Genomic DNA, 25,461 nt, shown 5'->3' with positions numbered 1-25,461 from the left:
ATAAACATTGCGAGTCATTCTTCGAAGGACACTGATTTATTTGGTAAATAGTAGAGGTGAGATGAATTCTAAGTTTTCTCGAATCCGAATCCTAAAAGATTCTGGAATTTTTCAATCTTGAAATTCTCAAACACTTCGTATAATAATAATAATAATAATAATAATAATAATAATAATAATAATAATAATAATAATAATAATAATAATAATAATAATAAAAGAAGAAAAAGAAATGACTTTTACTTAGTATTAAAATTCTATATTAAAAGCAACATTTGAAATCTGCGTTTAATGAAAAAAAAATTTAAGAAAGCAGTTTTTAAAAATATACCCATATTACAAATTTTGCAAATGAAATATATAATTTAATCTCATGAATTCTGAGGCTAGTTTCCTTAGCATAATTGGGGTGGGGGATACTGCAGTAACATTCAAATTATTTACGTTTTATAAGATATACATATTTTTTTAATCAAAGCAAGCGTAGACGGGGAAAAATTATTTCGAAACTTAATATAGATGACGGGAAACGGTACGTTCTGTCCAGAAAATTGAGAAACATAAAATTATTTTTTTAAATTATTTATTTCAGTGCTCATGAAAACATTAGAATTTAAAAATTATAGGGTATGAGATGATATTGGCATCACTGAAACTGCAATAATAACAGTTTTGGTGAACGCTTTTATTAGTACTCAGTAAAATTAATAATAAATCAACAAAAGTATTTACTAGAGTAATCAGCTAGATTTTTTTTATTCAAAATGTTTAATGACTTTTAGATCTGGATTTGAAAGATTTGAATGATGAAAAAATCGCGAAAATTCGAGTTTTTGAATCACAAATCATTTTCAAGATACGGATTATCTGAGGTTTCGAATGCCCTATTTACAGAAGTTAGAAAAATTCGTTGTATATAAAAAGTATATGAAGCAAACAGAAACTCTATGAGTTAAAAAAGATTACAAACAGGACTAAAATTCAACCGGCGTCCGTCCCCGGTATTTCTCAGCTTTTAAATGAAATCATAATTCCAACTAGAGCCCAAAGTAAGATGACGTTGACTATTTTAACTTATTGTGTTATTATTTGTGATTAATTTAACTTTATTAATTCATTTTTCTCCAATCTCTTTAAGTTTTGTTTGATCATAAATTTTAATAATTTTTTCATTTATTTATATTTGTTTATCTTTCCTGGTGACCTTTCGCAGGGCGCCTGTACATCTAATTTGGGATATTAATCCCTGTTTACAAATACATACTTTTACTATGTTATTACTATCCGCCATAGTCCAGATTAATAACAATAATGATAATAATAATAATAAACTATTACGTTAATGCTGTGAGATTTAACTTTCGCAAATGATCTGTTTTTAAGCTGTGTGTAAGTCGCTTTGAAAATTTATTTCAGCTTCGAAAATTTATAATATCACTCATTTTTAGTGAACGAATGGGAGCTGAATCAGTAGTAACTTGAATTTAAATTAAGCATTATTTTGTTACGTGTGAATTAACCTTATAACCTCAACCTTAAATAAAGCTTAAAAAAACTACTAGAAAGCTTTAGGCTTAGGAGAAAAGTCTTATTTGATGGTACGAGTCCAGCGTCAAATCAGCGTAAATCAGCAAATTCCATAGTACAGTGACCTTGAGCCGTAGTTAATGAAAAAGCACATCAAATGGCTTCTTCTTTCTTTAAACATACGTTCTTTTTATCGTACGACCGTGACCGCACATTCATGGTTTAAAATATTCCCTAATTTTTGTTAATAATAAAAAAAATGGCTTATAAAATATCAGCCGAGAAAAAAACGAGCCGTAATCTGGTCAAAGGCAAAATGGGTCCAGCTCTGGCTTCTGACGGCAGTCCTGATTAAGCACAAATGCGCTACGCATCTTCAATTCGGACTGTTGTTTTATTGCTTATGCAGTGATTTGGAAAGAAATAAGGATTTTAACTGCTTTATCATTCTTTGAAGCTTTGTATAATGCTACCCAGTACATGCACAGAATTTTTCGTCGTTCTACCATCTCTTGAGATTTTTTTGTGTGTAACAATATAAGGCATTGAAAATCCCTTACATTCATTCGTACGCGAAAGAAACATAAAGGCAAAGAACGAACTTTGAATACGGAATGTTAATGATAAATTTCTCACTGTAAAGCATTGACGAATTACTGAACTGCAACTGATAAATTACTCACTGTAAAGCATTACGGATGTTTACTAAATAATTTATTAAATTTCCATAATGCTTTACAGTGAATAATTTATCAGTTTAGTTTTACAATACCTATATGCGTTTCACATTACACATAGCGTTCTGTAATATCCAAAATTTCAGATAACCACTGTGGAAAAATATTACATGCTGGTACGATGGCATTACAGTGGGTGCTTCTAATTCTCCAAATTTGGGCTAACAAAAAGAAAGGAAAAAATCTCATTAAGGTGTATATTATTCTTATTTTATGATAAAATGCTATCCGCGATAAATAAATACTGCCAGCAATCGACGGTGTATAAGATCTTTTATTTATTTTCAAGTTATAAAAGTTTGTTGCTCGATGCAATGTAATTTAATTACTTAAAAATCATTTTACCTATATATTTTAAATATTGTGCAACAAGTATTATTTTATACCATGCATATCACAAATAAAATAGGTTTTTAATACTCTATAATTGGATTACGGTAAAATTTCTTGACCTACTTCATTTGCATGCTATCATCTCCATGCAGAATAGAATCTAATGATTGAAGAGGAAATTTTAAAGAAGCGTACAGTTTGCAGTACATATGTTTCTATTTTTAATTTTGTTAAAAACGGTTGTATAGTCCTTTTTTATTATTTTGATATTTTTATGTTTGTATAATTTTATATTCAAAAAAGAAATGTAGGAACAAACATAGTTTTTGGACCTGGAATTCTTTGGAGTTTAATTTTAATTTTAATTTTATTCAATGGTAAAGATTTGATTTCATAAGTTGGCAACAGTAAACATTATTTTTATTTAAGAAGGGAAATTAAATATTTCTACAGTTTTCAACATTTTTTTCCTTTTTTATTTTTTTTAAACTATTAAACGTTTTAATATTAAGTGCTTTTTTTGAGGTGTTATACTGTAATCCAAAACTCTGAAACTGCAAGTTTTTTACTTCTTCTCCATTTTACCATAATCATAGTAGCTACACGAGTATTTATACCTTCAGTATCACTGCTAACGCTTTTTCTGGTTTGATTTGGTTTCTTTGATTATGGCAAAGCACACGAGGGCTATCTTCCTAAGGAAAGGATGTCTTTGTGGAGGACTTTCTAAGGCAAATTGGCTCGTAGAGACATTACACATGGGAAAAACTACGAAAACGCCCATGTAACTAGCCCGGGATTCGAGTCTCGGGCCGACTATACCGCTCGGCCGCTAGTGGGTTTCGCTTTTTCTAACTGTTATATAATGGCAATTTGAACATTCCTTCATTTCCGTTACGTAACATTATACTCCTTATGATATTAAAAAACACACTGATTAATGTCTGAAAATAGCAAATAACATGAAAAAGCATAGTTAAATATACAAATAAATAGAATCCAGAGCAATTTACCAAAAAGCACTGTTGTTCGCAATGTATAAATTTAAGAGCACTACTTTATAGTACTACTAAATTTAACTATTAATTTACTACTACTAAAATTAAGAGCACTACTTACAGAAATACATGCGCGTATTTCTGTAAAATGAATGCATCGCAAGACTAAATGATATTGACTGAAGTCGTTGAAACCTTAAAATAAATAACTTAAAATTAAATATCTCTGCGCGCCTAGCTCTTGCTTTGTTTGCTTATTGAATCGCAAATAAGACCGATTTATATTTCACAATATTTATGTTGATTTACGGCTGACCTATCCCTATTAATATACGACAAATATTAGTATAATTTAAAGCTTATCTTTATCGCATTTTAATAACATTAGAAACTCGAAACTATTTTACTCGTGTTTCTTGCAACTCGAATTTTCTTTTCATATGCAAACTGAGAGTTAGGGTAGCCTAGTTTATTTCTCAGCAATGATTTTTTTGACAATTCAAAACTTTTTATGAGTGTTTAGGCGCTAAGACTAAACTGTGTACATTAGATTTCAATTGTTCGAAATGAATGTGATGTGATCATTTCGGATAACTTAATCGATTTCTGCCTTAATTGCCTTAGAGTTTTCTATAGTTAATATATGAATAAGTATCTGTAATATTGTTGCAATACATTTGTATACCTATATCGCAGCTTATTTACATATTTATGATATTTAAAATAATAACTGATCTTTCTTTTTTTTTCCAGTACTTAGCAGTAAGTATACCAAGCTATGTTTGACAAAAAGCATAGTAAAACTCATCTCTAAGTAAAGATTTTACAATGCACTCTTTTTCATTGCGATGTATTGAGATAATTTTTTTCATAATGAAGCATTTATATACTTCTAAAGCAAGAAACAGTGTAAAAGGCGTTAATTTATAAAAATTAGAAATGACTGATTTTTAAAATCACTAATTTAATATTATTTCGATTTTGATTTCTGTTGCAAAAGTTTAATTTGTTATAATTACTGTGGTACCCCAGTTCAATAGTAATTACTAGAGTACAATAATAATTACTATGGTACAATAGTAAATACTATAACTTGATGGTAATTATGCAGTGCAGTACAGTAGTAATTATCTAGCACTATAGTACAATATTAATTATCTAGCACCATAGTATAATAGTAATTATGTATTAGCACAATAGTACAATAGTAATTATGTATATAGCACAATAGTACAATAGTAATTATTTTAGTTGCCGTAATTACTAATGTACTATAGTAATTAAGAAAATTCTTTGAATGCTTAGAATATTTAAAATATCAAGTCTTACGAGCATATTATTAAGAAGAGGGTTTCTTTTTATATATATAATATTACTCATTATTTGGCAAAATTTATTTCATTAAAAATTAATAAATAAATTATACTCAAATATTTCATGTGAAAAATGAGCATGCAGCGAATCGTTTGAAGAAATGAGCTTTCGACAACTTTTTAAAGAAGGGGAAAAAAAGGAATGAAAAAAAAACGCTTCGTTCTGAAAAAAGAGAGCTTTATTGAAATAAAATTCCCAAAGACAAAACTTGCTCGAGAAGGATCTATTTCACAGATAATGAATGCCACCCGAAACATCCATAATTCTAACGTCGTACTGCATATCGTCTATGATACATTAAGCGTTTTTAGCTCTTTCTTTGCGTGAAAAAAAAAAAAGTGTTGGGTCGTCTTGTGACGAGTAAAGCACCATTTTTTTCTAGAGATCTTTTTATAGGACTTGTCACACACGCCATGCGTTCTGCTGAGGACAGTTCAGAACTTGATTTAGCGAAATGGTATTTTCTTTTCGCACACGCATTGAACACCACGGAGTGTGTAATTTTGGCATTCGATCAGCAGTTAACAAGAGATGTAGACGTCCTTGTCGACTTATCGCTTTATTTGGTTCGTGAAGCAAGTTCATTCTCTTGCGTAATAAAATTGCGTAATTTCAAATAACCGAATCTTGTTTACGTGTTTATGACCTTACTCATGTTAACAATACTTGCTTTCAGCAAATGACTGAATTCAGACTGTTTTCCTGCTATGCATTAATAGAAATATTTTAATCTTTCATTAAATGAAATCTAGAGAAGTCTTACTTTGAAACTGGATACTGAAATTAAAACTTAAGTGGATAAGTTATATTCCTTTTAAATCTAAAGTGGATTATCGATCTCATTGCGACATACCATTCATTCAAGTATTGTATCTACATCACATGTAAAAGAAAAGTTAAAACTACGTCTCAGCGAAGTCACAGAGACTTCCATCAGTACTAGCTGCTAAAAAACTGAGAAGCGGAACAAAACATACTCTCATTTTACAAAACCATTACGGTAAAAACTCGAGGGCTATCTTGCTTAGCAACTAGGCCTTCATGGAGGATTGTCGAAGGAAACAGGCTCAAGATTTTTTTTACACACAAGAAAAGACGTGCTCATAGCACCCCGGAAAATTGAACCCAGGACGGAGGTATCAACATTCTATGTATTTATCTACTAGTTTGGATGGAACACCTTTGCAAAATATCAAAATAATGTATTTAAAGGTAAGTTTTTTTTATTTCTGGCATTCAAAAATGCGGTTTATCTGTTATTCATTTTTATTTCTTTCTTACTGAATTTACCATACTTAACTATTGCAATGATACTCCAGCTAAAATTCTGTTGTGTATACTACATGTGTAGAAACATTAGGTTGATTGGAAAAGCCGAAGAGATGAAAATTTAGCAACCGTCTTTGCCGGAAATCGAACCACGGACCTCTGGAATACCCGCCCAGCGTGCAGGACCACTGCACCACGAAGGCACGCTAGGAAAGCGGGAGATATACCTTATATTCTCCCCTTTTTAAAGGGCGACTGGGGTTTTTAGGGGACCTAATCGCCAAATCCTGGATATGGAGAGTCATCATCCACAACCCTTTTAGTTCGGGCGCCACTGTAGAGTCATTAGGTTAACTGGAAGCAGGCAAGATGAAAAATATGCAACCGCTTTCGCCGGGAATCGAACCACGGACCTCTGAAATACCGGCTCAGTGTGCTGGCCACCACACCACGAAGGCACGTTAGGGAAGTGGCAGAAATACCTTACATACTCCCCTTTTTAAAGGGCTACTGGGGTTTTAGGGGACCTAATCGCCAAATCCTGAGTGTGGAGAGTCATCATCCGCAACCCTTTTAGTTCGGGCGCCACTGCAGAGACATTAGGTTTATTGGAAAAGCCGAAGAGATGAAAAATTAGCAACCGCCTTCGCCGGAAATCGAACCACGGACCTCTGGAATACCGGCCCAGCGTGCAGAACCACTACATCACGAAGGCACGCTAGGAAAGCGGGAGATATACCTTATACATGTAATCTAATACAGCTTCCTTAATGCGAGGTTGCTCATTCTACCTAAACACCCGAGGCTGCCTGTTTTAAAAAAAAATACTTTCATCGAAGGGCCCAACCAGCGGCCAATCGGTAAAGCCGCTGAACACTGGTAGATCGACTTGGGTTCGATTCCAGGCAAACGAGCTGGCTGCAAAAGCGTTTTTGTGATTCATTGTATTGCATGATAAACCGCCCCACCAGTGGCCTACTGGTTAAGATCTCTGGATAATGATTGTTGGAACTCAAATATCTGTATCCGAAGTTTTAAAAAATTATGCAACGACTCTCTTCCTACGGCATAGATATACGCCAAGTATAAGTCCTCATACTGCATAAGTGCAATGAACATTTAGATACTGCGAATATGCACAAAATGACTCCATTTGTGAACTTTATAAACTGTAATATATTTTCATAACTGTAATAAACCCACAAATGCCTCTTTTGTATTACTGCTACAACTCATTATAAGATTGTGTTCCTAGTACTTATTATATTTATCTCATTATGTTCATCTATCTGTATACTAATTATGCTTATCTGTTATTTTTGTTACACCGAAGCAGATCTTCAATTTTATTTATAAATTTCAAATTATATTGAAAGTATATTGTAATCTCTTAATGTCCTAAATCATTATTTTTAATACATACTGGACGAGGGAGCGTACGATTTACCATAATAGGTAAATTCTAGATCTTTAATAAAGTTTCAGTTGCTCATTTCCTCAACGTTTTTATTTTTTAATTCTTATAAAGCTTTCATTTTTTTCTTTTTTTAGCCCAAAAGGGCTATTAATAATATCAAAACGGCATTTTGCGTCGATTCACTTTTCAAACGGTTGCGACCAAATATTATCGCCATGCATTATATCTAAAGAAACTATAATGAAGAATCTAAAATTTTGAATTTGTTTTATTATCTCTTTCAAATTTTGTAAAACTTTAACAAATTTTTAATTAACAAGCTTAACGATTTCAAAGCGAGTAATGGCAACACTGTTAGGGGAAAAAATTATCTCCAGTGCGCGAGACTGTGCATCGAAAATCCTAAAGATATTCTCTTTTTAAATTATTTTGTGATATTGCTGTTGAATTGAATTTTACGTGTTTTAAGTGCGAAAAACATGATATTTAGTAAATAACGGTGGCACACAAAACGTAAAAAACACTTTTTTGGGCGTATTCGTTTCCTTTTTTTTTTTATTTAATAGTTAGTATCAGAAGGCATTACCAGTTGATTTATGGTCTATAACTGGTGCCCCCATACTTTTACCTGTACTTGATAGTTCGAACTCAGGTGAACTGGCTGACTGCAAGTATATGTTCCATGGCTTTCGCCAGTGTTACTAAACTACAAGGTTTGCTTTATGACGTAACTGACTCCTAGTCTACTCAAAATCAGCTTCTTCCTTACCCCTTTGTGCCTTTGTTTACTTTCACTTCTGCAAGTATGTGACGTAGGCGTTGAGAAGAACCTAACCTTGTTTGTCTGTAGACCTTGATATGAAATAGGTTTCCTTGGAAAGTTCTCTACGATGGCATCTCTTCCATAAGGGAGATATTCTTCGTGTGCTTTGCTAATTAAGCCAAAAATAAAATGAAAGATTTCTGAATGTTTTTAAGTGGAAATGATTAGTCCCTGGAAACCTGCTTTGCTTGAAACTGGAAATCAACGAAATTTATGTATTAGTAAAAAGATGAATACTGTGGAATTTTTTATGTTTGCTGAAAAAATTCTAAACTAAATAAGACAGTGTAACATACTTGAAAAGCTACTTTTTAGAGAACGCCTTCGCCTTATCTATAAGTTGCTGGTCAGTAGAATCAGCATTAGATAGACGTAAAAACTTGAAAAACTTCTAGTTCTCGTGCCTGAAAATTTGCAAGAAAGTTTTCGTGGTTTTCCTTCATATACAACATAAATACAAAGCAGTTTTGCTTAAAACATGCTTCATGAAGGCATCCCTCCATTATTTGGTTATCCCTCACTCTTAGGTAAGTAATCCTCGAGTGCTTTGCCATAATCAAAAAATCCTAATCCTGTATTGAGCAATCAAAGTGAAAACACCAGAGAATCTGCAAATTCAAATCGAAATGGATGGCAGTGAAGATAATAATATCCAAAATTTAAGCCTCCATCTCCCGGATCTTTTTCATTTCCATAAAAAGATACGTGTTCCAACCTGATATTTCCAGCAAGAAAACTGACTTTCTTCATCAAGTCATTTCAACGGTGGTAAAAGTTTTCGTTACTTAAAAAACATATCTCTTAGGTTAATTATTTAACTACGCAAAGAACCAAACAGGCTTCCTTCGCACTTCAGAAACTTTGTATCATTCTCGTTATGAGTGCGCCCACGCCAACACATCTTCCTCTAGAAAGATTTATGCGCCAACTTGATACTTCCAGCAAGGAAACATACATTCGTCATCAGTTCATTTCGACAGCGGTAATTTTTTTCTTAACTATAAGAAATTCATCTCTTGCGTTAGTTATTTCAATAAACAGAGAGCGAAATAGAAAGACATGTTTTAAAAATATTTATTCACAATGCTTACTTTGAAAACAAGAAGTGTTACAGGAGATAAGGAAAACAGATTTAACGGAGGTCAAAGCGCTAGTGCATATGCCTTTCTGCGAAAAACCTTTTGATGTGTGCTGTTCAACAACAAAAAAGCTACCACATTCTTTTTGAGTACTGTTTTTAAGCGCAGATTCATTCACATTTTTTAGTATTTTACTGATACTTTTATTTTCTGCCTCGCAAAGTTTCAGATCAAACTACCTCTTTAAGAAAAAATTCGTTTCCTATAAAAAGTTAAGAATCATGGTTCAAGAAGGCAAAAAGCGTGACGCTTCTATGAATATCTGCATACAAACAAAAACAACGTCCATTCCTTTTTTACGGTTGCTAATCAACAAGAATCAATTCAGTTCCTAAATACTTTTCTTTTGATTTTCGCTATTGTTTTCGTTATTGTTCCCCTATTTCCACTATTGTTAAAAAACACGATATTGTGACTAGTCAAGTATAACGATGTGATAAGATTCCATGAGAAAGACATTGACAAATGATAAAAATAATTTACCTTAGTGTGATTTTTTTAAGCAGTTGCTTACAGTTACTTTTATTTGGAAAAATAATTATTTGCCTTCCTTTATATTTTTTTCTTAGTTTTATATATTGGTTTTGCATTGCAACAGCCTTTCATCTAAAGGAGTAGGAAGTCTGGCAACTTTTTTCAAATGCCTAGTTTTGCTCTTTTTTGTAATTAAAATCTATCAGTGCGTGTACTTCGATGCCGTGATCCTTTTTTTAAAATTTAATTTATATTCCAAAAGGCGGCCGAGCGGTAAAACAGCTAAACACTGGTAGTTCGGTTTGGTTTCATTTATTTGATTATGGCGAAGCCCTCGAGGGCTATCTGCCTGAGGGAGAGTACACCTCCGTGGGGAGAGGGCTACTTTCTAAGGGAAACTGGCTCGTATCAAAGTTACTCATGGAGAAATCTTCGAAAACGCCCATTCATCCTACCCGTTCGCCGGGATCCAAGCCTGGAGCGAAGTACCAGCGCATAGTGACTTTACCGCTCGGCCATTAATGGACCTCTAGTAGTTCGACAGTGTTCAAATCCCTGCAAACAAACTGGATGCTTGCGGGGTTTCGTGGTTTTCCCCATAGTGTGAATATAGACAGTTTGCCTTAAAGAGCTCTCTCCGAAGTTATCCTTCATCTTGGGCAAATAGGCATTGCATACGTTGCCATAATGTAAATTATCTAAATCCTAATTCATATCTCGTTTCTGCGCTGTATTTACATTCTTATAAGTCTACTTTTTTTTTTTTTTTTTTTTTTTTTTTTTTTTTGGTGCATTAGTTACATTAGACAGTTTTCTGTCAATTTAAAGCAATGGCTACCATTCCGCCGTTAGTGAGTTGGGAAGGAATGCCTTCATGCCGTTTATAAGGGAAACTCACCTATATATAAGTCACAAACGAGGGAAACTATAAACCATCAAACAATCAGCTCGTTTAGCAGCTAGGAATAGAATGCGGATGAACTATAAATATGTAGAGTTCCTGACTTTATAAATGCTAAGTTACAGTTGAACGTGAAGAATCTTAAGAACTATAAGCGAATAATCGCTTGAATTCGTGTGACAAGGAACAACAAGATGGAAGAGTAAATAACCCTTTATTATTCAAATAAGATTTAACAGACCTCCGTCTTGGAGTGTACAATAAAAGCCGACACTTGGGCTTGAACTTAAGAGGCTAAGAAGTAAACTAAAGAGATATAGCCGAAGCTATCAAGATTCTAACCGAGTTGGCCCCTTAACGCTAATTGACTGCGAAGCTATCAAGGGCATAAGTACGGCCGAGCGTAATAATAGCTTACGAGAGAGTAGCCTAAAAAGGCGGATGCGTGCAGACAGAATACCTGGTAACTCTCTCCTTAAGACCGAAGAACTTCGCGGTTAAGTACCGCTCTTTCTCATTATGTATTCAGACGTGATTCTAAAACTACGTTCTGGCCGGAAGTGGTAAGTTGAAGTTAAGAATCGACAGGAAAGGAAATTTAACTGTTAATAAAATTAACATAGTCCTTACAAGTACTTTGCCCCTTAGATATTTTAAATTAATTTTTATGAATGCAATTTTTTGCAAGGCAAGCCTTTTTCAAGATGCTGTTGTCTTAATCTCAGGTAAACAAAAAGGAAGTTCTTATAAATTTAAATGAAAATTACACGAAGTTAATCTCTTATTATTCTAATTCTTAAAGATTCCTAATACGCTTAAAAATTGCTTTTTTTCTTTATTTTTTATGAATGACTAATTGCCGTATTAAAAATGTATCATAAATTCAAATGGTTAATGTTCCCACAAAAAATATCTAAAATACTCTGGTCTCGAAATATTATTCTGCATTAGTTATGTTTACAAAAACAGAGTGAAAATGCCAATAAAAAATAATGCTTTGTTATTGCATAAAAATGAGCATTATTTTATGTATGAGAAAGATTACTTTAGGAAAACAATGATACTATTTTTTTAACCGTCGTTAGTTGCAGACACTCTTTTATTATTACTGAAGATATCGTATAATTGTGTACATAATGTATTAAAGCAACCATCTTAGTAGAAGTCGTCAAATTATGCTTCTTAACCGAATAAGGGCCCACTAGTGGCAGAGTCGTAAAATCGCTGAACACTGGTAGTTCCGATCTGGGTTCGTTTTCAGGCGAACGGGCTGGATGCATGGTCATTTTTGTGGTTTTCCCCCGTATGGGGTGTTTAAGTACCAGTTTCCTTTAGAAAGTGCCTCCACAAAGGCATCCCTCCCTATAGGCAGATAGTTCAGTTCGTTTTACCGTAGTCAATTAAACCAAACTCAATTCTAAAAATTTATCATTACTTTATGTAACAATAGTAATTAAATCTTCTTCTTCACTTTTTCCCGAAATTTTATTTTATATATATTTTTACATCATTTCTAACCTACTTCTGATCTATCCCTTCACAGAACTCTTTCCCAGGGCCCTTCACAGGACAAGAGTTCTAAAAGGCAGTTCCGATTTATTTGCCTACAAAAGCGTCTATTAATGACAAAACTGACCCGCATTTGATATACCTTTCCTTTCCCTTGTATAATTCTACCTTATATAAAATATTTTGATAAGAAGGAAATGTACATAATGAGCAATCTGCTCGCGGGAAATTCGTTCTAATAAACAACCGTTGTTAGGTGAAACAGCGAACAATACAAAATGCTATACATAACGCGGTGTTCGTATCGTATACGCGCATATGTATGGTAAAGTTTAATTGACAAATTACGCTATGTATGATATTACTGTAAAATAATGTAAAAGTAATACTCTACCCTGTATTAGACAGTTATATTATACTAGTATCTCTTCATTTATCTCATGAAATCCCTTTTTCTCTCGTAGGTATCAATGAAAGAGTTCTGCTTAGTAAGTTAACATAAACCTCAAGAGAAAGTTAAATAACACTGTAGAAGAGCAATTTCGTTGTCTTAGACCTGCCACTTGCTTTTGACTAACTTTTGGCTTCAGAATCCAAAAATAATGTCAGCTTTTGTTTGTCATGTCAACTTTTGAACCCTCTATTTGTCTCAAAATTCATACAAAAACTTAGCCGTCTAGACGGTATTCTGGTTAGCGATTTCGACTGCGATACAGAAGGGCACGCTTCCAATGCCGAAGAAGGCATAGATGTTTGTATAGTGTTTGTGAGGCATGGGGGCACTCTAAATATGCGGGCAGTCAAAAGTTCTCTCGAGGGGTTAGTGGTAGGGGAAGAGGATTGGAAAAGCCTCGGATTCGTGCCCTCCTAGTGCTCTCCTTCCAAATTGAGGTTGGAAGTGAGCGAAGTCGTACTATGACCCTGTATGGTGCTCAAGGCTCTTGCCAACGACAGGTGTAGTCTTTCTCTCCTTGCCACGATGAATTTCGTGGGCTTGTTCTGTCAGGCAAGTGAGATAAGTCACAGCACAACAAAGGGAAAACTTAGAAAATATACTGTTCACAAAAAATAGGGTACTTTTGTACTATTGCAACCATTTTGGTAGAAGTCGCCAAATTTTCAGACGTCGTCAAATTGTGGCAACCATGCGCATATCAATTCTTCAGGTAACGATATCGATAAATGTAAGTTTGAATAAGCAAAGCCACAATTTTCGTACATGCAGTTTTGGTTACGTTAGAAGCTCTAAAGACAACTTGCGCTATTTTTGGTCTTCAGCTGAATTTTAAAATATGCGCTAGTATTGTGGGATTTTCCTGCAAACGAAGAAAGTTCTGTGAAATTTTTGCATGAATGTGAAATTTTACCACAAAGGCGGCAATGTCAAATTCGCATTTGATGATGTGGTAGTTTGAAAACCAATCTCTTTAGAAATGCAACGGAAAAAAGTGTAGCGAACTTTCGGCATTCGAAGCGGTAATTGGTTCGAGAATAGTTGTTTGTCGTTTGCTACAGGAGCAGATTTATATACTGCTGGAGTATAGAATTAACGAGTGTTAAATTTTGCTTCAAAGAGTTACAAATGGCCGGTAAGATTGTGGTAGACTGAAATAATTTCATGCGGATGATATGCAGAGCAGAGAAGAAAGAAGAAACAAAAACTTATTTATAAGTAGTTTTATAAATAGTTTTTTCCCCGGGATAAATATCGAACTAAAATTAAAATATGTACCTAATAACATGTATGATATGAAATAAATAATTTTCTCCAATTTGAAAATACCATTCCTTTTCTTCAGAAAATTGTCCAATCGCGCCAACCTGGTCGCTATAATAACAAAGTACCAAGAATAGTTTTATTCACAAAAAGACTATATATAATTACTATAAATTAAATTTTGTTCATTCAAATAGTAAGGATGTTTTTGACTAAACTGCAAACGGTAATACTAAGGTGAAAATTTTCGCTTATGGCCTTTTCTGGAGCGTTTAATCTGTGGACATTCTCGCTTAATGTTTCAACAATAGTCAGCCATTATATGTACATTTCATGTATTTCGGTACCGTGCCTCCATAACCTTCAAATCTTGGTGGAATCGCTCATCCTGCTCATCACTGAATGCAACGAGATTTTTCTGGAAGTTATCAGGATGGCCATGTAAAAAATGCAGTTTGATGCTCATGTTGCAAGCAAGTATTCTGAAGCTCTCCGAAAACTGTTGGACAATTTTGCTTTAATTCTGTGCTCGTGTATTTCCAAGAAAGTCTTTGACAAGGTTTTTGAATGCTAACCAAGCATTCTTTTGAAGTTTTTGTCATTGTTCCGATGAAATGTTCATCTTTAAGGAGCTGCCGAATCTGTAGACCATCAAACACACCGGCCTTTATATTTGCAAATGGCAGGCTAGGAAAAGCTAAAATGAGATACTTGAAGTTTCTTTCAACTAGCAAAGCTATGATAAATTTGCTTCAGGAAATCCAGCTTCATATGCAAAGGTGGGAATATAATGTTTTGTCTGTCGACAAATGGCTGATGAAGAAGGTTTGGATCACCAGGTTTCAAGTCACATCTAGGCAGTCAATTCTACTTCTGAGCTCTGCTGTCCCACATACGTACAACGAAAAAAAAAAAAAAAAAAAAAAAAAAACAGGAATGCTTGTTATATCCGAATTGCTGGCCAAGGAGGAAGCACACCGTTTTAATCTTAAGACAAATAATACATTGGTGCATGTGATATTGCAACAAAACAATGACTCTCTTTCTGTCTTCATGTTATTTACATAAACAAACTGAATGGCCTATTGAGACTCCTATGATTCACACTCTTTGCTGTGGAGAGTGGTCACCTTCACATATGGTATAGAGAAAACACTTGACGTGGTAAAAGAAAACCAACTACAGTTTTGAAATCAGCATGCCTATTTAACTCTAAAACAACTCAAAAATCGAACTCGACAGATATTGTATTACAAATTGTTTCCCGGTGTAATTAAAGAACATTCTACTTGTTCTTTATAACATCATTAAAAAGGCCTAAGAGAAGACATGAGATTAAAACTGCGCCTTCCTTATAATTTTTTTTTTTTTTTTGTATCAAAGTAACGCAGTTATCACGAGAAGACACTAGTCTCTACATGGAAAATCACCGAATTTTTTAGAGAGTTTTGCGACATGTGTATCACCATCACTAGGCTGTTTCCATAAAGGAATCTTGTCTGTCAACAAATCATCCTCATCATCACCAGTCGAAGTGACAATGAGATTGAAACAATTTGCTGCGACTATGCTGTACAATAGCCAATGAAACTGCATGTTAGAGTCACATGTCTGAAGAAAATGGCAGTTACTAAAGCTGTGTTTTGCGCATAAAATAAATACCACCGTGATATGGTTGTTTTTTAATTTTATTTTAATGAACTTAATACATGCTGCGAGATTTATTTGGGACTACAATAATTGCTTAATTTAAGTAACAGCCTATAGCAGAAATATTTTTTCCATCATTTGGACGCAAGTAATTTGCTGTTGTGTCTTTTTTTATTTTAATTGTTAGCATTAACTAAATCTCCTTTAGTCTTTTTTTTTTCCCCTATTTTGCTATAAGGGTTTTTACATTACTGTTTTCTCATCTTCTGAAAGAAATGACAACAACAAAAATATAACTACTGTTTGCATTTAATTCAATTTTTTGCCCAGGTTTAAACTAGCATCATCTTTTCGCTTGTTGCTAACGCTTCGGGTGATTGAGAAATCACATTCGTTTGGACTAAACGTTGGGTTCTTCTAGCTATAGAAAAACACCTATCATAATTTTAATTACTAGCATTATAAATTATATTTTATATTACTTAGAAGTCTATTTATTTCTTATTCTTTCTTTATTAAATAAAATTAATATTTATAAACTTAATTAAGAACAATGTAAATAACGCAGTAGAATCTACAAATACCAGCTTACCCAAAGTATCCGTAAAAGACGGTTGGATGACTCTTCTTCCCTTCCGCTTTACAGAAGACAGTACGACAACCAGAGAATAAGCCAAACAAAAATATTTAAGAACATATCGACCACACAGTTCAGAAATTAAAAATTAACAGAAACAGACCCTGATAACTTACAAGTAGAATAGCAGCTTTTCAACAAAAATTCAAGTTAAATCGAGTATATTTCACTATATCAACAAAGTCTAACTTAAACTTTGGCTTCCTGTGACTAATCACTCGTGAAAAATTACAACAAGCAAATCTTTGCTGGTAAGTTAATGCAACCAGCAATAAATATTCATATTCACCTTTTATTAAGAACCTCCCCTTTTTAACGCTAATTTTAGTAATTAGGTCAAAAGAAATCATTCAAAGTTTTGCAAATTATGATTCATGTGATGCTTATTCAAGTCTTCTAGTAATGTTAACCACTACATATTTGATCTTAGCCATAGAGACCGAGAAGCAATACCTTTCTGACACGCGAAGAAAGTTTACAGCAGTTTGATCTGGTATAAAATGAATGCCGTCAGGTAACAAATTTATATGGAAATCTTATCGCGACGTGATCAACAAGTCGCCTCGTGGAAATGGATTTGTTGATCAACATGTCGCCTCGTGAACACGGTATTGTTGATAATCACGTCCCTTTGAGTGCACAGAGCAGCCTAAAAAATAATAAATGAATAAATAAAACAGGGTATACTTAGGCTGCTGTATTTTTCCGCATATATTAAGTCTCATTTTTCCTTGGCACGCATTTTGTAACTCTAGTGTGGTCAATAGTAAAGCGCTATGCTGAGTCACAACAGTATACTTTTCATCAAATGGTTACGAGAACTGTTCTAACCTTGAAAGAAAAACTCAGTAGATCACTAATTAGTTTAAATAATACATGACAATATGCAGCTTTCTATAATATATGTTTTCTCTTAGAAATGTTTATTCCTATTTTTAACTGCCGAAAATTATTCCCCATGGGTTATCCTGAATTGGCTTGACTTCTATTGCTCCTATAAACAGAGTTCTACAGTTTTCAACTCTTATCTGTTGCGTCCACTAGAATTGCAGTTCATTTACCCTGTTCCAAATTTATAATTGCAGTTTTAAATGAAAGGGAAGACTAATTTGCTAATGTTTTCTCCTGTATGCAGAGCGTGTTTCTTTTCCCAGCAGCAACTACTTTATACGAAAGCACTGGTATTTAATTAACTATACCGTTTGAGTAGATGACGAAAGTGAAATGCATAAAAAATATTAAAAAGGAAGCTTCAATTCCAATAACGAAATGACTCCATTTACCCTTCGAAACGTGCTATTCTCGATACAACAGCCAAAATACTCGAGTTGCCATTTTTTTCTTGGCTTTAAGAGGGTGGATTGCCAGATGAATACATTTCTGAATAATCAATATTTCTCTTTAAGCTGTAGTCATTGGAAACTTAAGTTTCTCTGCAAAAAAAAGTACTGACTGATTTTAAACAAACGATAAGAAATATTTTAAGAAATCTATTGAATATCTTTTGAGTTGGGATATCACTCTTACTAAAATACTTTCGAATTTTTTTCAAGTGCATTTTCAACGGCTTCTTCCTCGAAAAGTGCGATATTAGGCACATTTGCACAGCCTAAAACTAATTAATGCATTAATATCTCTAATTTTTTGTGATGCGTCGATGTTAAAAACTGCCGAAAGTCTAGAAACCATTTATCTGATGTATAAACGAGTAAAAGTATTATTCGTTCAAAAGGTATTTTAAAACAATTTAAGACTTGATAAATGAAACAGTGCAATATATGAAGTTAAATGCTTGAGATTTTTATCTTGCAATTAAAAAAATCGTACTGACGTGATTATACGACTGACATCAAATATGATTCTGCATTTTTTGAAGATGCTGTACAAGCAAGCCTGAATGTCAGAAGGCCTAACATACACTGGTGTGCAAAAATTAAGGACGAAGTCGAAAAATTAGCATATCAGCTGAACGAAGAGGCAGAGTGGACAGAAAGACCAATCAGGAGATTAAGTAAGGTGATGTACGGTAGCACATGCGCAGATATGCAGGTAGACGTAATGGGGGAGTGTCTGAGTAGTATAAAGCATGTTGTCGGTGTAAGATCAGTATTTCTGGCAAAGAGATTGCACGCCGTATAGCAGTTAAAATCACACCGAGTTGCTGCCTCAGCGAGAAATGGCGAATAATCAATCTGTTAGACGACATCTGGATGCTTTTACCCGAGGTCGAATCATTGGGAAGTTGGAGGAAGGCCGCAGTGTGACAAGTGTGGCTGCAGAGTTCGGAATTGCTCACAGCATCGTTTCACGACTTTGGAGACAATTTCAAACTACAGGAACAGCTATCCGGGGGTTTAGTAGTGCTCGTCCACGAGGAACCACACCCGCAGATGATCGGTATATTGCCTTACAGGCCATAAGAAACAGGCGGCAGACAGCGGGAGAAATCGCTAGACACACGACACAGGGGCCTGGACGACCGATATCGCGTTTTACCGTGGCCAGAAGACTGCACGGTGGTGGTCTGTTTGCACGACGCCCTATACGGTGTTTACCTCTAACGCCTGCCCATCGGAGAAGGCGTTCTCTGTGGTGCCGGGAACACCGGAATTAGAGAGACAATGAATGGGGACGAGTACTCTTTACAGATGAGAGCAGATTCAGTCTGAGTAGCGATTCTCATCGCATACTCATCTGGAGAGAGCGGAGAAGCCGCAATCATCCCTCGAACATCATTGAAAGGGACAGATATGGAGGTGGCGGTGTTCTCATTTGCGGAGGCATCATGTTGGTAGTCCTACAGATCTTCACATCTTCGACGCAGGTTCAGTCAACGGGACCCGTTATTGTAACGAGATTCTTCTTCCATATGTGCGTCTTTTTAGATGCGCTATGGGTCCACAGTTCCTTTTCATGGACGACAATGCACCATGTCATCTCACAGTAGCTGCCGAACAGCTCTTAGAGAGTGAGGATATTGAACGTATGGATTGGCCGGCACGATCTCCGGATCTCAATCCCATCGAGCATGTATAGGATTTTCTAGGCAGACGCTTGGCAGCTCGTACCTTACCACCAGTAACGATTCCGGAGCTTCGATTGGCGCTGCAAGACGAATGGGCAGCAATGCCTCAACAACTCATCGACACCCTCATTCTCATCATGGGCAGACGCTGTGAAACCTGCCTAGCAGTCAGGGGAGATCATATCTCCTATTAAAGACCGGATGTTTCTTGCTGAACACCCATCACAGGGATGTTTCGGCCTTCAGTCGCATTGCGCTCCATGCTACGTTTTCAATAAAGCTTCTTTTTATCCCTCTGATTTCTTTTTTAGTAAGTGTTGCTTACATTACTCATCTCCTTACGTATTGGGGATCTTACGGTATTAAATGTGTTGATTTGGAAAGCTTTTGTACAAAGTTATATTGAAAAAACCGTCTCGTCCTTAATTTTTGCACACCAGTGTATATGAGTTTGGTATATTCAGTATGCTTATAAAATCTAATTAAATAGTCATCATATCATACTTTAATGTAAATTAACATTAATATAACGCAAATTAACTGCAATACATATTTGTCCCGTTAGTTAAATATTAAGCTGTATATGACAGTGGTTTTCAGAAGCTTATTTTAATTGAAAAAGTCTTTTTATATTTGGACTAATACGATATTATTTTTATCAGTGAAGCCCTTTATAGCCCTAGTAATTAACTCATAAATATTTTTCTCTCTTTTTAGGTAATGGTGCAGAGAAAAAAAGAATGGACCAGAGTATTTTGGAATCCTGATAGCAAGAAAATCTATCACAGTTTCTTCTGCTGCGCAAGTTGGTAAATACACCAATATTGTTTGCCTACAAATTATCATCACATATTTAACGCAAATTTGCAATTTTGAAGAGCTAAAAGATGCCAAGCATTATATTAATAAACTGCGGAACATAAGACACTGATCGTAAATAAAAAATTATGATGTCGTTTAAGTAGTCAGTACCTTAAATTTGTATTCTAAAAATGTATTTATCGAGCGGCTATCTGTTATCAGATGAAAATTTAACAAACTAAAACTCCCTTGTACAATTTGCTGAAAAATTGAAAATGACTTTTGATTATTTTTAGATTTTTAAACGGATTTCAAACATTTCTCAACAAATGCAAAACATAAACCGGGAATAACTGACAGATAAGATTTATTCGAACGTCAGAATTAAGGAGAAAAACTATAGTTCGTGTGCGACATTTCATCAGATAAATAATATTTATTTAATTAATTTTAGACAAAGTGTTTTTATTAAAAGTCTGACCTGAAGCATATATTTATATTGGAAGGTATTTTTTTTTCTTTTGCCACCATGCCTTTGTTGTGTAACAGTAGCACACACGGCACATGTTCGAGTCCTCTCGGGGGCGTTACGCATTTTTCACTTCTGCTTTAAACCACCTAAGGCCTCTACAATATAATCTGTTTAATATAATTATAATGAGAGTTAACTACATTAGGCTTCAATTGTTTTAGAACTTTTTTATTTAAGACTTAATTACCTACTCTTTTCTTTTTTAAAGCAAATTTTTGTTTTTTTCAAGCTAAATTTTTAAGTGCATGTGCTTGTTTTGCTAGCCATTTATTTCATTTTAAACTAGAAGGGTAATTTTTATCAAGTGATTGATAAATCTCACTTAACTGAACATTTGTTAAAGAGCTTTTATATTCATTATTTAAAAGATGATCATTAATTTCTAGGTTTCCTGAATACCGCTGATACAATCTATCTCTTCCCCCCTACCCCTTTTGTGTGCAAAAATATCTGGATACATATTACAGGAAAGAGTTGAAATGGGTTTGAGAGAATAAAAAAAAAAATCTATAAATGGCTTGTCACATTCAACTTCGCTTTCAACTTCGTTTCTGCATATCACTCATTTTCCCTACCGTCGTTTAAAATGCTTCTTGCGACATATGTGTCATCCGATTCATATGAAGATGAAATTTGCATATGCGTCCCCATCTTCATCTTTCTTTATCTTTTTTTTTTTTTTTTTTTTTTTTTTTTAAGAATAGGGGACGCTTTAATAAGAACACAAATGTTTAATTGTTAATTCTAGACCTCATAGAGGAATTTTCATGAAACATGCACGGTGCTAATTATATTTCTGCGCTCTTAATTAATATGCTAATGAAATATTAGTGTGATGTTAATTACATTTCAACATTTATAATTCAGAAAACATCGTCAATGTCTTAAACGTTCTTACTTTCCTCGGCTAATTTTTAAACTTATTAAACTTAATTTAACTGTTTAATTTAAATTTTTTACGTTTTTTTAAATTCATTTTTACGAAAATTTTACAGTTTGGTTTAAAATATAGTTTTACTTACCTGACATGATAAATGTTCATTGTGTTATTTTATTGGGGGCTTATTTCCTTTATTTTAATGCTTTTTTTCTATCTGCGTATTATGCTAAATGTCATTTAACAGTTTAATAAGATTAGTAATAAAGTCAATTGGCTTATTGTTTTAGTCATAAACTTAATTTTAATTTTAGTTTTATATCATGTTATAAATCATTTATATCATTTTCTCATTTGTTTATCTTTAAATTTACGTTTATTAACGAATTATATTGTAGCTTGATGAGTTTTTTTTCCTTCATAAAACATGTGTAGGATTATCTTTTACATTTATGGAATAAGTTTATTTCCTCCCCTATGTAATTTTATGTCAAATAAAATTCGTTTACTTTAACACTGACAAATCAAATTAATTTAATTTAATATTATGATTCCAAATCAGAATTTTAAATTTCGTTTGGCACAAACTTTTATAATAATTTCACATATGAATTTTTTATTGTGTATCAGCGTGCAAAGTAAAATTTAGCATTCACAACTATTTAGTACGTCTCATAACTACAAATTGGAAATATGCGAATTTTTTTAACGTTTTACTCTAAAAAGTGTATATTTTATAGCAATGAGAGTATGGATTAAGTGAAATATTACATTTTTAACGCTGTGACCTTCTTATTTTGTTTTAGTAAAACATTATCACAAGTAAACATTATCACATTTACTACCTGACTGCATATTAACTTTTAACTGGAATTTTTTACGGAAATTGTCTTTATTGCATGAAGACCAATCGTCCCATTCTTTAGCTAATTTTATTTTCAATCTCTCGAGTCCCGTACTGATTTCTTAATGCTCCCATATTTTTCGTTACACAGTCGAACCCCGCTATAACGAACTCTTCAAGGGAACAAAAGTTCGGTTCGCTGTATCCGATTTGACAAGGGGGGAAAAACGGATCGTCTCACAAAATAATGTAAAATTTAATTGATGCATCGCACAATAAGAGTGGCTAGCATTATCACATCTCCCAAAAGATATTAATAGTAACTTGAAAAAATACTAAAAGTTAGTTACAATTACTAAATTTCTTTTCCGTTGTTTTTCAGTTTCACAATACGTTAATAATTTTACATGAAAAATTACATAGCATTAAAAGTCATGGTTTAGATCCATTCTTCCGGTTACACAGTTCCATCTAAATTACGTATTTGCAAATATAAATAAAGCATCAGGTCAGCCTTAAAGAGATTGCTGTCTGACAGTTCAATCAGAGAACTCGAATGGAATCCAAGAAACGATTCAAACTCTTTGTCTCAATAGATCAATTGTTCTTTTTGTTTTAATACGCAGCACAATAGGATCTTCTAAGATATGTTTATTCTGTGTCTTGGATTTCCAAGAACTAAGTGGGTCGCATGCCTCGCATAGTCTTTTATTTTTAACTCAGAGAAAAAGGTCAACTAAATAGAACATTAGTCTAAAAGTTTTTTTATTATTATTATTCTAACACCCCAAACAAGACGAATATAAGGATTAGCAATTTTTCATTTGAAAATTGCAGAAATTCTGGAAAAAAGTTGTAAAACTAAGAAACATTTTCAATCCAGTACATTCACAAAGTTTGTTATATCCAATATATACATTTAGAAGTTCGTTACAATCCTATAAAATAACGATAAATGTATACGTATTTGGATGGGGCCCAAAGGTTGGTTGTTTATAACCGTGGCTTCGTTATAAGCGGGCGCGATAGCGAGAATTGATTGCAGTTCAAAATAATTAATCTATAGCAATCATTCAGATTAAAATACCTTTAGATATCCATTGAATGTTTAGCGTATATTTTAATCCATAGCATTGAATGATGCACACCTAGGAATGAAATAGCTAATTTATTATATAATATTCGAAATTACCGTTTCCAGTTTTAATGCGAAATTTATTCTTGATGTTCTCATTTCGTGTTTACTTTCACTCTTTATTAATTTAGTTCATGATCGTCAAAGAAATAGAAAGCAGCAATATAAAAACGGCACCGAAAATGAAACATAAATATTTTTCATTTATTTACGTAAATGAGAACAATATTCATGGTCAAAATCTGTGCCTTCCCAACGTTCGCAGAGTTTGTCAAGTAATTTATATCCGTGAAGTCAGTATCAAAACGTGTCAATATTGATTGCAACAACGTGCTTAGGCCTAAGGGCATAAACAGCAGAGGAGAGATATGGCGGCTATTTCATATTTAGACATCTCTTTGGTAACACCAGAAAGGACTTAATAAACATTGCTGGCGAGCTGTTTGATACACAATGATATAATTTGCACACCATTAGTGACAACAGCATAGGTTGTTCCAATAAATTATCGAAGGATATTTTAAGTGTTTCGTGTTTAACCAAGGTGTGCTGTGGTTAAAAGACAGAAAGCAGTGTGAGAACTAAATAGCAACCAAGAAGTGAGCAAGACTTCACTGATATATACACTGCTCATTTATATATACACTATACACTTTACTGTTGAAATAAGCTTCTAGGTTGAGCGAATTTTATATATATCGAATATAGCATCAAAAAAAAGAGAGAAAAATGCTTGAAGATGGTGACCATCTTCGAACTTTTTTTCACTAACACTTATTAGGATCAGATTGATAAAAAGATCTGTTCTCCTTTATTTTTATGATAATCATGATAAAATTTCTCTTATTTTCATGGCGGAAAGTTAAGATTTCTAGTAAATTGTCTTATCCAAGGAAAACATTACTGCACCTTTTGTAAAGAAATATTCTTAATTTTTGTAATATATCTGCGGAATCTTGAAATGCATATAATCAGCATTCTAACAGTGCTTAATAATGTAGCTTAATCCCCAGGTTTTTGTTTGTTATATTTTACCAAAATAATATGTTGTATGCTACAACTAATAATTATGAAAATATAGCAGACAAATTTTGATAAATTTGAGATCTGATAATTTTTGAAAGCAAAACAACTATATTTTGATAAATATGATTAACTTTTATGAAAGCATGGCAACTAAGAATTACATAAAATACAATCGAGAAAGCTTGTTTAAACACATTTAAATAATTTTATTATTTTATAAAATAGAAGGCCTAGATTTTATTTTAAATGTTGGCAGTCTTTACATGATTTCACATAACGTCTAATTTAAATCATATGAGCCTTATCAAGTTTGATGTTATTAATATTTAATAATTTTAAAAATGTACTATGCTTCACAATCAAAAATTAAGTTTAAAAAATGGAAGTTTACACAGCTATTTCTTTATCAATACGTTTTATTAATTAAGGTGTCTAAATGTCTAGTTTATGTGTTATTTATTATATCTTTTGATGTTATTTCTTTATTATTATTCTTAGTAAAACTGATAATAACGTAGTGAATATCTGAAGCTTTCCACTTCTTTCTTTTTGATGTTAATTTAGTGGAACATAAGTTAGCAAAAAGTAAAGAAAGATTGTTAAGTTCAGGAAAGTCAGCAAAAAACTGTATTCTGTTTCAAAGAACTGGAGAAGTTTGAAACAGTTTAACTCTAACACTTCCTACTTTTCCTGCGTTAAACTTGTCTGATAAATAG

At 33.4% G+C, this 25,461-nt stretch overlaps 1 protein-coding gene across 4 annotated transcripts in view; it reads left to right on the top strand.

The window, feature by feature from the left end:
• LOC118187367 (uncharacterized) overlaps nucleotides 1-25,461 on the top strand; it is a 781,272-nt gene that overhangs the window by 295,650 nt on the left and 460,161 nt on the right. For all 4 annotated transcript variants that reach the window (XM_085810184.1, XM_085810185.1, XM_085810186.1 and 1 more), the window contains exon 3: nucleotides 20,248-20,339. In XM_085810184.1, the coding sequence (XP_085666310.1) occupies nucleotides 20,251-20,339 (89 nt within the window). In that variant the 5' untranslated portion in view covers nucleotides 20,248-20,250. The remainder of the gene's footprint in view (nucleotides 1-20,247; nucleotides 20,340-25,461) is intronic.

The sequence above is a fragment of the Stegodyphus dumicola genome, chromosome X2, assembly GCF_044657685.1.
Source record: "Stegodyphus dumicola isolate Sdum_Otavi_A_Nest chromosome X2, ASM4465768v1".
NCBI lineage: Eukaryota > Metazoa > Arthropoda > Arachnida > Araneae > Eresidae > Stegodyphus > Stegodyphus dumicola.
The sequence above is the reverse complement of the archived record's forward strand: the minus strand, read 5'-3'. Positions and strand labels throughout refer to the sequence as shown.